This window comes from Podarcis liolepis, assembly GCF_965112155.1.
Source record: "Podarcis liolepis genome assembly, chromosome: 13".
Lineage (NCBI taxonomy): Eukaryota > Metazoa > Chordata > Lepidosauria > Squamata > Lacertidae > Podarcis > Podarcis liolepis.
This window is the reverse complement of record NC_139573.1, coordinates 33,994,257-34,008,260: the sequence shown is the minus strand read 5'-3', so window position 1 is coordinate 34,008,260 and position 14,004 is coordinate 33,994,257. Positions and strand designations below refer to the sequence as shown.

At 43.5% G+C, this 14,004-nt stretch overlaps 1 protein-coding gene across 13 annotated transcripts in view; it reads left to right on the top strand.

Moving 5' to 3' along the window:
- Nucleotides 1–14,004, top strand: part of SKAP1 (src kinase associated phosphoprotein 1) — a 353,915-nt gene that overhangs the window by 321,602 nt on the left and 18,309 nt on the right. For 12 of the 13 annotated variants that reach the window (XM_083470125.1, XM_083470131.1, XM_083470118.1 and 9 more), the window contains 2 exons: nucleotides 2,703–2,808; nucleotides 6,451–6,830. In XM_083470125.1, the coding sequence (XP_083326251.1) occupies nucleotides 2,703–2,801 (99 nt within the window). In that variant the 3' untranslated portion in view covers nucleotides 2,802–2,808; nucleotides 6,451–6,830. Of the gene's footprint in view, nucleotides 1–2,702; nucleotides 2,809–6,450; nucleotides 6,831–14,004 lie in introns of those variants that run through there. The other variant, XM_083470124.1, reaches the window with a different exon arrangement.

Here is a 14,004-nt window from a genome sequence, read left to right as displayed (position 1 = left end):
CAGTGCACAGGTCCTGGAGCAACTCTGCATGGGGAGCCAGCTACCACAAAAGGAGGGTTAAGAGCCTGGACTCAGGATTGCTGGTGTGGCATGAGGAGCCTCTCTTGAACTGAGCCACCTCAGACAGCTACCTCCTCTGTCCTCATGGTCAAGCCTGCTCTGGCTCAATGGATGTGTGCAGGTCCAGAGGGTCTAGCGTCTAGCACCCACTGGAATTTGTTTCAACATTTTCTGCTGAAGAAGTCATCCTCTCCATCACCCCATACAAAAAAATTCCCCCTCGCTAAGCAAAGCCCAAACCTCCGGCATCAGCAGCTTATGGAGGGAAGCTGGCAAATTAGCACCTCCAGACGCAAGGCAGGGTTCACCTCGGGCCGGGGCTCTGCCAGTGCAACTTCCTCCATTTTAATAGTTTAATAAAAATTAGCATAATTAACGAACATCTGTATGATCCAGAGCGGTGCAATTTGGCACTCGGAAACGAGAGCTTAAACATTATTGCTGGGAGTTTAATGTTGTTTTAATTCTTTTTGGCACAGCACAGGGAAATAAAGCGCCCGGCGCCGATGGTTCTCGGCTTGTGCTCATTTGCATTCCATTCTTCCTTTTTTGATTATGAACAATCGCTGGCTCCCCAGCAATCCATCAAAGCCGAAATTGTTTTAAAATACCTCACAGTGCTCAGGCCAAGGCAGTGCTTGGAAGAAGGTGGGTCCGGTCTCAGTCTTCGCCTTTTACATCCATCTGGCACAGTCTCCCTTTCTCCGTTTTTTCCTGGTGCCTTGGGCTTGTTCACACACACACATCTACATCACTTCATTACTCTGTTCTTGGCTATTTTAGCAGAATGTGTGAACTGACTCTGGGCTGAAAAGCATTGTGCATGAACTGACATCAGGTGATATGAAAGATGTTTGCGGTGATTAATCTATAATGGCTCATTCGCCATGCATGTCGCCATTAGATGCTGCGTAGTCAACAAGTGATTAACATACTTGTGTGAAACAACCCATAGCCTTTATACTGAATGCTGCGACACTTGTCTGGAAACCCTTCAGCTTGCAGCGTCTTGCTCCTAACGTGTCCATGAGAGAGGTTATTCTAGAGAATAAAGCACTCTGAATGTGCTCAGATGAACTCTTCTTTACTTTTGCTTCACATATCCCTGCAGCTATTTAAGGAGCAAAATGTAGGACATTCTGCCTCACCCATTGTCCGGTGGGCCAACAGCTGCTAGAATCATGTTTTCCACCACTAAGGGAAGGGCAAAGACTCTATGGCCCCACTCACTGGCCAGAGAGCTGACAGTCCCGGGTTCTCCACAGCCAAAACAGAACTTCTGCCAGAACTTGCAGTTCTTCTGGGTGCTGTAGCAGAAGGCTCTGTAAGGACAAGTTTGCACAATCAACAGGGTTAAGTGGTAGATATTTTTCTGAACTCTTCCACTTCAAGCTGCAGGCGGAAGGATACAGTTTGAAGAATATGCAAAAACAAACACAACCCTTTCCCATTAGAAAACTGGTGCATCAGGCAGAAGCCTAGTCCAAACCTTTATATGTACAGAGAATCTTATCTATGAACATTAATATTGTATTCTTAAGTGTTATGGTAAGTTAAAAGTAGTTTTATTTGGTGCAGCATTTGTGAAGGGAGAAATACAAAGCATTTGGGACTCTTGCTTTAATGCTGCTTTATTCCAACAGGTTTATTTTATATGTTAGACCCTTGACAGTTGTATTTTTATTGTTTTAATGCAATTGATTATATCCTGTCTTTCTACAATGTCCAAGGCAGCTAACCAAAATTACATCAAATTAAAAGTTCAAAAAAATATTAAATGAGAAATAATAATTCATATTACTATTTTAAATGCATGTACGGAAGTATAGTGTCCCAATCATGGGAAGGAATAGTCCTGCTCTTTTCAGACCACACCTGGAGTACTGCGCCCAGTTGTGGGCACCACAATTTAAGAAAGATATTAACAAGCTACAATGTGTGCAGAGGAAGGCAGCCAAGATTATCAGGGGTCTGGAAACCAAGCCTTATGAGGAAGGGTTGAGGGAATTGGGTATGTCTAACCTGGTAAAGAGGAAACCAGATGACCCTCTTCCAACTCTACAATTCTGTGATCCTGTGCTCATTGGACACAATCCATTAAGCCCTTTAACTTTTCTATCAACACCAAGTGACACTTAATGCTGAGTACAGTGGTACCTCGGGTTACATACACTTCAGGTTACATATGTTTCAGGTTACACACTCCGCTAACCCAGAAATAGTGCTTCAGGTTAAGAACTTTGCTTCAGGATAAGAACAGAAATTGGTCTCCGGTGGAGCGGCAGCAGCAGGAGGCCCCATTAGCTAAAGTGGTGCTTCAGGTTAAGAACAGTTTCAGGTTCAGAACGGACCTCCGGAACGAATTAAGTACTTAACCCGAGGTACCACTGTATGTTGCAATTTATCCCACCACTACCCAGAATGATGAGCATGTGTATGTTTTACAATCAGTGCAGTCTTGCTGTAACCTTTCAGGCTGCTTGTGTTTGTGGCTCCCATGTTGGATTAGATGGGCCATTGGGCTGACCCAGGAGGCCCTTACGTTCTTACGAGTTCTGTGGCAGAGGCAGGAGTCTAAGCCCATGACATCAAGGCCCTTCATCCAGCTATTTCTCTTAACGCTGTTCTTACTTCAATTCCAGGAGTACAACATGTATGGCTGGTGGGTCGGAGAGCTGAACAGCATGGTGGGGATTGTGCCAAAGGAGTATCTTATGCCCGCCTACGATGTGGAAAGATGAATGGCAGGTAAGACAAGGCTGAGTTCGTGTCATTGGGCAACAATTGTGGCGGATCTCCTTCAGGTTTAATCGCCTGCTATGGGACAGATCTGCTTTACAGTCACCATATGATGCTCTTGAATAATTGCTACTCACTTCAGTGGGGCTGATGTACTAGAACAGGCATGGCCAAACCTGGCCCTCCAGATGTTTTGGGACTACAGTTCCCATCATCCCTGACCACTGGTCCTGTTAGCTAGGGATCATGGGAATTGTAATCCCAAAATATCTGGAGGGCTAAGTTTGCCTATGCCTCCACTAGAACTTGCCAGAGAGCTGTTCTCAGATACGTCTGTCTCTCAGAACCAAGCTACACATTATAATAAATGTGTGGCATGTGTTTTTAAATAGCAGCTAAGCCCCCATCCTCGATCAATTTGAATTGGGGCCTCAGCACAGGCTGAGGAGTGGATTAACCCTTTCCACTGCAGTGCAGTTCCAGTTAAAATTCTTCCCACCTCACAAACTACTTTTTGTTCCAAAAAGAAAAATGCTGTCCCCGCCGCCCCACTAAATACCTATCACTCCTGCTATAGTACTGAGATTAGGGGAACCTGCAGCTGCTACTTAAAGACACTGACAAATTCAAATATGCACTTAGCATGTAGTTTGGCCCTCACTCCGTTGCTCTTAATGGCACCTGAAATTCATCACCTGAAGTGGCTGACTTTTCTCATGGCAAGTCAAAAACTTTGAAGAAACTTTCCTTTTGCATTCCTCAGCTGCTTGCCAAACAATGTTTCAATGTTTCATTCAAAGCTGCTTGCTTGAATGTTTCATCGGCTGATAAGTCTTCCCTCAGAGGTGCCTTGGAGTTAACTGAACTGCACTTAAGATAATTGAAACACATAGTGTGATTTTAATCAGCCACCAGGAGGTGGTGCTGTTACATGTGTTGAAAGGAATGCACCAGCTGGGGGGGAAAGGTGAAAGAAGGGACGCTTCAAAATGGTGGACAGTTGGCAAAGAGAAAATGGAGGGAAGCTCAGCAATTGCTCATTTGTATTCTATAACTTATCTGGTTCTGAAGATCCCTAAAGATCTAGTCATTGATGAGAGGCGGAGGTATTATATGGTGTATTCTCAACTATAGAGAGAAAGCAATTTTACTTCCCTTTGCAAATAATTGTTTTGTCTAGGCAGAGATGAACTGTTGGGTAATTAACTGAGAATCAGCCACCTTTCTGTTCTGCCTGATGAAAACTATTGAGCAACTCCAAAAGATAGCATATTCTCACAGCCATATAAGCTGGCCCAATATAATTGTCATAATATATAAACTACTTTCCATGTTTGCTAAACCTTGGTAATGACTCAGGTCTTATCTGCTGTTTACTAATGGGAAAGTGGCTCTGTGAACCACTGGTTTGTCTTGGGACAGTTGTTTTTAGGATGGGACTACAAGAATGATCATGCAGTTGTTGGTTGTTGAGGGTTGCCCCTGTCTGGCAGTGCTGCCCACTGATCTGGAACCACAGCCCCCGATATCAGATAGCAAAGGAAAGAAATCTCAACCATGCCCAGAGACACTCCTGTCTCTATTATATGTGACACATTCCAGGTCTCTGAACCCTGGCAAAAACAAATTCTGAGGCTGTGTTATGATGAGCTTAAATTGAACAGTGAGTGGGGAGATCCATATCCTTTCATTATTGTAGATGATATTCTCCAGCCCAAGAGCAGGCTGGGTATCTGAAACATTAACAGAGAGTTTGTTAAAAAGGCACTGCACGCAATGTTTCTTGATTGTCTTTTTACATAAGCCTGGATTAAACCTGGAGGAATATTGTCTCTGGCTCCATCTTCTGGCCTCTCCTTTCTGCTGGAGCAAGCCAGGAAGTCTCCACATTAGGAGAAAGCATTAAGAGTCATTAGGTGAATTTTGAGTTAAGAGTGAAGTGGAATTCAATAAGGTCATACTGTGTTGGCAGGGAGCACATTTATACAAGGCAAGTCTAGGGGAGGAATAGCTGGTTAGACAAAGGTGCTAAAAAGATGTAGGAGTCAAGGTAGAAGAACAAACTGTATCAAAATACAATTTTAAATTTTACTGAATTAGTGACCAATCTGTAGCGTGGGTGCCACAAGTGGCACAGGCAGTAGAGTCTCATTGGCCTGACTGTAGCATGGAGTCAGGTCTGATTTCCTGCCTGCCCCCCACACTTAGAGGCAAGGCCACCTCAAGGCATGTGAATGGGGTGCAGTGTATGCTGCAGTGGAATTATGAAATACTTTGAACTTTGCTTGGGTGCCCTAGTCCAATAAATTAGCCACCACTGTTTAATTAACTGCAAGGCTAGCTCCATGTTTGCTTGGACCTGGGTACCAGATTTGCTCAAGCAAAAGCCCACTACTCTGTCACAAGCTGGATCCTTGATCTAGTGTTACATGCCACCCCCAATCTCTACGCCAGTGTGAGATTCCAGGTAGCTCCTGATGCTCTTTACTGAGTCTGCGTTTTGCTTTTATGGCATATGGTTTATGATACATGGTTTATATACAACATATATACAAGTGAGTCCTGCTTCCTCCATAGGCACATCAGCATCCTTGCCCTGCAGCTTGCCTTGCTCCCTCAAGTCACACCCCAGCTTCACACTGATCTCTTTTAATACAGGCAGAAGTCCCACTGCCTTTGATCCTCTTGTTGTGTGAATGACTCATTACCCTAGGCAAACACCTCAAAGGGAAATTAGCCTGACTCAATTATTTTCTAACACATGTTAATTTCAACTCACGAGGTGTCTAATACACAGTTTAGGAAGTTAACTCCCGCACATGCTAATTAAAGGATTTGAAGTGCCTAGTACACAGCTCAAATGCACACATGGATCTGTCTTAAATGTGCATGAGTCTGGCTGTTTCCTGTTTTTAATACTGCAAGCCTTAAACTCTAGCACCTTCAAACCTGTAACACTTTCCTCTGATATCCAGAATCCTGAGATTACAGCAAGCAGGTGAGCAGGCTTTGTGCCAGATCCACTCAGGTCACTTGCACACTCCTTAATTTACCCTCCCTGCTGGTTTCCCAACAGCCAAGAGTGGTGAGTTGGAAATTATGCCAGGTCTGGGACTAAGCTACATAGGCCCTTTAAACGTTTATGAGCCCTGGGCAAACTGCTCAGCGTTCCTTGTGCTGGTGCCTTGTGGCAAGCAATTGCCTGTATTCACTGTAGGTTTTTCATTCCAGAAGGAAATTGGAGGCTTTCTTCGTAGAACTTGAAATTTCCAAGCAGGGCTTATTTTGTGAACCAAGAGGGGCATCCAGCACCCTAAGGCTGGATGTAGTGGGTTAGTTACCTAGAGCGAAAACCCATTTTTGAAGTTTGTGTTTCAGACACACATAACAGCAAGTCCAGGACCTTTTGTGTGGAGATTGAGTAATTTACAATGAGCACAGCAGTCGCCAGACATCACAAACGGAGGGGTCCACATCAAGACTGATGAAATATTGTCAATTTAAAAAAAAATGGAGTGGGAGGGTCTTGCGGAGCAACAAAAAACCTGGGCTGAATGTGGGCTGTGGGTTGGCCACCTTATTGATCATTCTATTTTCATAGTTTTTCCTCCCAAATGACCATCTTCACATTTATTTTATGTTCCCTCCTAGATAACCTGGGTCTCATCTCTTCCCGTCCCTTGCATTGCTGATGCAACAGAAACACTTCCTAGAACCCCTCTTTGCTATTCCTAAGAAAAATATGTGCACACGAGATGTCCTCAACCCACATTAAATCTGCTGCAGAAGCACAGTCTCCTCTCCTGTTGTTCCTTCAGCCTTTTCCATTCTGAGATAGAGTTCTTCACACTCTAGAGACTTTTGCTCTAGTACTTTTCCCCCACTTGGCACATGCTCTTGTTCTGCAGAAGGTGGCCAGACATTCCACATACATGATGGTGGGGGCAGTACTTGCTTTTGCAGAACACTCAATGGGGAAATATGTTGACAATATTTCGGAATAAATACTTCTGTCATTTGCTGATTAGAAAGTGTTTATTGTGCTGAGGTTTCTCTCTCTCTCTCTCTCTCTCTCTCTCTCTCTCTCTCTGTGTGTGTGTGTGTGTGTGTGTGTGTTTATCAGCTAGTCAAGTTTTATTGCTTTAGCCAAAGGCCAAAACATGCAGTACAGAATACAGTATAATTAGAATAAAACTCCCAAATCCCAGATAAAAGTTATGAGGGAGGCAGAAGAGATTCCATTCAGAACAGAGTAATTTGGATTTTATTAATGCTTAAAATATTAAGTATGCTTATAATAAATACTTACTACTTACATTAAGAGAAACATAAAGATTGAAAGACAACTGGGTAAAAAAGAAATAAATGCTTCATTTTTGTTGCTATTCATTTATTGCAGCATCAGAGGTGGGAATGTGTTTTAATAAGAAATCTGGCAGACACACACTCACCCATAGTCCTATAGAACAGGCTGGTATATTCCAGCTGAACACACCTCACAGCGTTGTCAGCAAGCTGCTTGACTGACCTGTTTTCTTCAAATCCCAGGCAGGCAGCAAAGACAAAAGGTTTATTGAGCCCCTGTTTGGCTGTCATACATGGCTGCTCGCTGTCTACCTGGATAGGTCACAAGTTGGACAGGCTAGCTATAAATATAGCAATACTATATAAAGGGGAAAAAATCCATCTGACTTACAACTCATGGGTAGGTATTTAGACCAAACTCCTAGCCCCCATCTTGTTCAAGATCTAGCTTTTTGCTCCAAAATCTGATGAAACCCAAAACTGATCTGCTTCAGCTTTAATAATGCAATGTAAAATGCCACTGCAGGCGATTCCTATTTTCTAAAGTGATAAGTGTTGGACTTCAAACTTGATTTGCACGGGAGCCCTTTGCTTATGGATGGAGAGTGTCTTGCAGATCTTAGTGGAAAAGAAGAATTCTTTGTGCTGCTTTGCATGCTGAAGGTTCCAGGGTCAATTCCTGGCATCCCTTGTTAGGGCTGGGAGACACCTCAATCTGAAACCCTTGAGAGCTGCTGGCTCAGAATAAATGTTGCAACTAACACACCCAGGACAAGTGCATGGAAGGTCGCCTGCCTACACCTGGATCTCTGGGATAAAGGTGGCAGAGCCCTCACTATCTGACACAATGGATCTAGTTGTGTGAGTTTTATTAAACTACACCTCAAGGGTGTGACATAGCTGAGCTATGAGACTGCAAAGCATCTGCCACACCATGATGCCAGCCAGTGGAAAGCTGTTTCTCTTCATATTTCAGGTGTAGAGGTCATTGAAGCCACAAGATGGCGGTAGTTAACTGCTCACCTGGTACATCTAAATTCTCAGTGGTAGCAAACCTGGAGTTCTTCCCCTCCCACACTCCCCAGGGATGACATGGGAAAAGATAGTGTTTTAGTCTTTCATGTTGACAAATCCAGTGGACCTGCTTCATGGATGAAAACCTATGCTGTGACCTGCACACAGCTTACTTAAAATCCACTGAAATAAATAAAGATTCTCGGTAGGCCAACTGTGTGCAAAATTGCAGCCTTACATTTGGTTTCAAAATGGCTCAACTGAAACTAACTGGGGAAGAGGAACGCCTTAAGCAAATTCCTCTAACTTGAATTTGCATGTAGGACTTTGCAAATGATTTTGTTTCAACATTCGCTGTTACTGAATTTCACTTGGCTTTCGTGGGCTGAGGAAGAAACAAGGAGAGCAATCTAGTCCCATTTGATCATGGCCAACACACATAGGGCTAAAAGGAGCTTGGATTCCTTTTCACCTGTATCATTGTCTGAACAAGAGTGGACATGTGTGGAAGTGACATGGCACAAAATAGGTGTGCTGAGTGCACTTCCCACATTCCCATTCAGTCCTCCAATTCTGCCTGGGTAACTTGCTAGTAGCATAAGGGAAAGGGAGATAGGGATATGAGATGCACACACAGAGCTACCATTCATCAGATTGCCTTGGTATAAATCTGGCAAGCTTCACATTTCTCCCAGAATCTACCAATGGGACGTGAGGTTTAAGATTTTAAAATAATCCTTCTAAGTCATATTTGAAACCAAAATTGCAAGTTTTCAGAAATTCTGACATTTTACCAAATTTCAGTTTTAGAAAATGCAGAATGCAATTCATTGAGTAATGTGAACTAGACTACCTACATGTCAGTGTGGTGTAGTGGTTAGTGTGTTGCTCTAGGACCTGGGAGGTCTGGGTTCAAATCCCCACTCAGCCATGGAGCTCACCAGGTATCCTTGGGCCAGTGCTAGTCTAGCCTACCTCACAGGGTTGTTGTGAGGATAAAATGAGGTGCAGGAAAGCTGTACACCACCTTGAGCTCCTTGGAGGAAAGATGGGATATTAAATGAATGAATGAATGAATGAATCTACTAGAAATCTTATATAAAGTAACTTCTTCATGCCATCATCCTTTCTAGTGTTTATGTTTAAGTCTCAGGATTCTAGCTGTAGGATGTGTGGGGCTGAAATTAGCAAAATGGGGGAAAGAACTTCTATCCTACTAACTAGGACCCCAGTGGTTATGGTTTCCTACCCAATACTCTTTGCACATTTGGAGGCAGAAATGAGATGCTGTCCACAGGATGATGGAACGGTGAGTGATGTAGATTGAAGTTCCATGTTCACAGATTTGTTTGTTTGTTTGTTTGTTTGTTTGTTTGTTTATTGCATTTATATCCCACCTTTCTCCTGATAGTATACCATTGATTACAACTTGCTTTGGACAAACAAGTGGTGCATTTTGCCATCATGTCCCATTTAATTTCCCTGAGACATCTACTTGTCCACTTTGCAGACAGAATGCTAGATTACATGGGCCCTTGGCTGGGCTACATGTTGTTATTATGGCATGGTCTTCTTGACAAGTGTTTGGTAGAGAAACTGGAGGAAACAGGAACTCTCCACGGTGCTGAAACATGCATAAAATAACCCACTATCCTGTTCATGAAAACAGATTCCTCTTCTTACCCAGACTTTAAAGTCTCTTCATATGATGTGCAATAACATCCACATCAAAGATGGCATGTATACTGCAACATATGAAATTTAATGTACGTTTATTTCACATAAACACAAGCACTCTCTTGGCAATGCTTTAGATTATTTGCATCAAGCAGGGGGACTAAATGGCTTATAAGATCTTAGCCAACATAGCCTGGGAAATTTACTTTGGAAAGATACTGATAATTCTGTTTTAGAGCCTTACGATCTCCCAGAACTACATTTCCCAGAGTTCCTTGAGAGAGGGAAATTGTAACAATTGATTTAAATTGAAATATAGTCAAGCTTTTAGAGGGTTTCCATAACATGGATACAGATTGGGCATTAAGAATGGGAACATTCAGAAACCAGAATGTGCAGAATGTTCAACCTATTTGAACATTACATCTTCTGAACTCAGGCTAGCTACATTGTGAATGCAACTATTTCAGACAGCAATTAGAGAGAGAGAATAAGTAACAATGAACAAAAATTCATTAACAAATTTCCTTTTTTTCAGTATTTCAATAAAGGGTTATGAGTGATTCAATATAAAAGGTCAATTGTTTCCCATTTCATCTATTTTGTTATGTACTGAATTCATTTTTAGAGTCCAAGCAGATGTTTAGTGTTTATGTTTAATACTCCAGTAAACATTGCACTGTGCCAGGACGTGTTCTGATTTGCTGTTATCCTTAGCTTTACTGTGGTAATAAGCTGTGTCCACAACTCCACATTTACAAAAAAAGTTATTTCAGACTTGAGTAACTGTTACAGCTTCAACATAGAGCACATACCAGCCAGGCAATGACACTCAAGGAGGGTATGAAGTAGGACAGAAGCAGGGTGTAGCTTGGGGACAGGGGTTATGGCTTGGAGGGTGTTCCTGAGAACCAGATAGAGAGGTCCCCCACCCCTACTACATACACTTGACAGCAAACACTGATGTAGTCAGAACAGCAGAATTTGGAGGCAGCAATGCTTTGGAATCCCAGTTTCTGGAAACCACAGGAGGGACGAGTGCTCTTGTGCTCAAATCCAGCTTGTGGGGTTTCCCAAAGGCATCTGGTTGGCTAGACCAGATGGGCCATTGGCCTGATCCAGCAAGCTCTTCCTATGTTCTTATCTACACACTCGGAGAAATCCAAAGGCTGGCAGAAGCACACACCATCTTTAGGATGTTGACTGACCACTGTTGGAGGAGGAATGGAATGAAGTATCCTTGACAAGGGCATGGCTGGTTGGAATCCTGAGCTTTGGCATGTCCCACTTGTACTTTTAATTATCAGATCCTGTGGCAAAAAGCAAGTCAGGGGGGAGCCTGTCTTCTTCAGCATACTCAGTGTGTGAGCTTCCCCAAGGCATCTGGCTGCCTGTTATTTGAAGGCAGTGCTAGGCTTGATGGTCCTTGTGGTCTGACATTTTAAGATAACAATTCAGTTCTTACTTTGGTGCAGGACATAAACAGACACAATCCTGCTGACAAGGATGGTCCAGTTGCAGGAAGGAAGGAATTTACCTCTCATTAGGAAATATTTGCCTACAGTTTCTGTAAGTCCAACTTTGCTGCCACAGAGACCACTTGGGCATGGAGAGAGATGAGAGAGGCACCTGGCGGGGTTATTAGCAAACTTGGAGTTCATCCTTCTGCAGGGACTGGTTCATAATTACAGTCATTTTCTAGCTGTGCGATGAGTGTTTCATCAGGGCCTGCCTGGCTCTGTCTCTCCAACCCTCATCAGTCACTAGAAGGGCTCTTTAAAGAGACAGCAGCTCCACCACCACCAGCCCTCTCCCTCTCCATTTCTTTCTGAACAGCTGTGCTTTAATTGGGAAGACATATTTGAACCTCTCAACTCACAGGAGGCAGGGATCGCTGCCTACCGCAAATTGTTTGCTCTTCTCCACAACTGTGTTGCCCAGCAGAGGAAAAATAAAGGGCACGATTCGCCGAGAAGTTCTCCCGCAAAAGCTCTATTGAAATAAATGGGAGCACATCTGGGTCAGTTCAGTGTGGATTGTGTCCAGTCTGATCTTCTTGTAAATCAGCTCCCAGTATTCCATCTCACACTCCCAACATGCTGTCATATTCTAGCATGACCAAGACTCAGAACACAGGGCTGTCTTTATTCTCTGTGGTTCCCATTGAGGGCTGCAGCATCAGCAGTGGCTAAGGCAGGGAATTGGCAAAATGACTGGCATCCGTCTCCTCCCTCTGCCCATCAAGGCTTACTAGCTCTCAACAATATTTAGCATGCACACAGCACTTTTGTGTCCACATGAATCAGCCTTGTTAGGTAGGTTAGTACTATTAATCCCCATAGTTCAGGTGTGGGGAGCTGAGATTGTGTTTCCACAGAGTTTATCGCTGCAGTGAAATTTAAACTAAGGTCTTCCTACTTTGCGACTCAAGTCTCTAAGGCACTTTGCTACAGTAGCTCCTAGTGATAATGTGAATAGGGGAGGACAGATAATAATCCCGGAGCTTTTTGGACAGAAGCTGTTAGTTTTCCACCTTGTTAAAAATAAAAATAAAATTAAAAATCTACTACATAGGAAATCTTTATAGTGAGTGTAACTAAACTTTTTGGCATGGGTCACATTTACACTTGGCCAGCGCAGATCAGCTGAGAAGGGTAATCACCCCCTCTCCCTCATGAAATGGCTGATATGATTACGTAGGCACTGTGCCCTGCACAACATTGTTTCTGCTTATTTTTGTTTCCCTTTTTGCCACTGCTCCTAAACTTGGTTGGTTCTTAGAGAGTGAAATGATTTTATTTTTTTTACGAGGCCAGATCACACACCCCAAACTGGGGATTAGCCACCCCTGCTCTATAGATCCACTGACTTGAGCAGTACTGCCTCCCACCATCCATAGGAATTGTAAGAATCTTTTATTAAAACTTTCCTATCATCTCATGGGAACAGATCATGTCCTGCACCCAGTCATCTGACTCTAGAGAAGGCTGTGTGCCTAGGCTACTTCACACTTTGGACACAAGCTTAGCATATATGGGCACAGTGGAGGCTGGACCATAAGGGCAAACAGAGCACTGCTCCACTAACCTCCAGTCTATCATTAGCCAGCCCCCACCTGCCTGCCTTCTTACTAACAAACAGAATAGATACACTTGTCACTCACTTTGGCTCCGCCTGCCTCTGATCTCCCTTGTCTTTTGCCCTGCCAGCCCCCATTACATGGACATCTCAAAGAGCTGAGCCAGGGAGTTCTGCATGCCTTATCCCTTTGCAATGTGGGGTCTGCTGTTCTTCATGCATATATTGTATCCTCTGCACCAAAGCTATGGTGTGAGCTTCAGCAAAGCCCAGATTTCTGCTCTGTAATATAAGACTCATGTTGACCTTACTCAAAAAAATCCTAAAAGAACAGCAATACCGTATAGTTGACAAAGTACTTTGCATGTGGAATGGCAACATGCAGGAGTGCCAACTTGAGAGGCCCCAGACCCCTCAAATGTTTTATTGTGGGGTCTGAAGCCCCTACAGCCCCTAGGAGTTGGCTCCTATGGCACCATATAAAATGATTAGCTGTACCAAACTGGCAAGCTGACTCCAATGTGGGTCTCTTCTCATCTCAGTAACACAACTTCACGTCTATAGAGTGTTTCAAGGACCTCATGTGTATGAGCTCAGTAATCCTTGCAACACCCTAGTAAGACTGGTCAGTGCTGTTAGTCCAATAATAATAATAATAATAATAATAATAATAATTTTTTATTTATACCCCGCCCTCCCCAGCCAAGGCCGGGCTCAGAGCGGCTTACAAGCAATAATAAAAACAAGATGAGTGATTACAACTTAAAAACAAAAATAAAATACAACATTAAAATAATGGAACATTAAAATATTAAAATGAAGCCTCATTGCAGGAGAAGGAAAAGAAAAAAGAAAAAGGGGGGGAGGGAATCAAATTGGCTCCAATCCAAAGGCCAGGCGGAACAACTCTGTCTTACAGGCCCTGCGGAAAGAAATCAGATCCTGCAGGGCCCTGGTCTCATGAGACAGAGCGTTCCACCAAGTTGGGGCCAGTGCTGAAAAGGCCCTGGCTCTGGTTGAAGCCAATCTAACTTCCTTAGGGCTTGGGACCACTAGGGTGTTGTTATTTATGGACCTTGAGGCTCTCTGTGGGGCATACCAGGCGAGGCGGTCCCGTAGGTACGAGGGTCC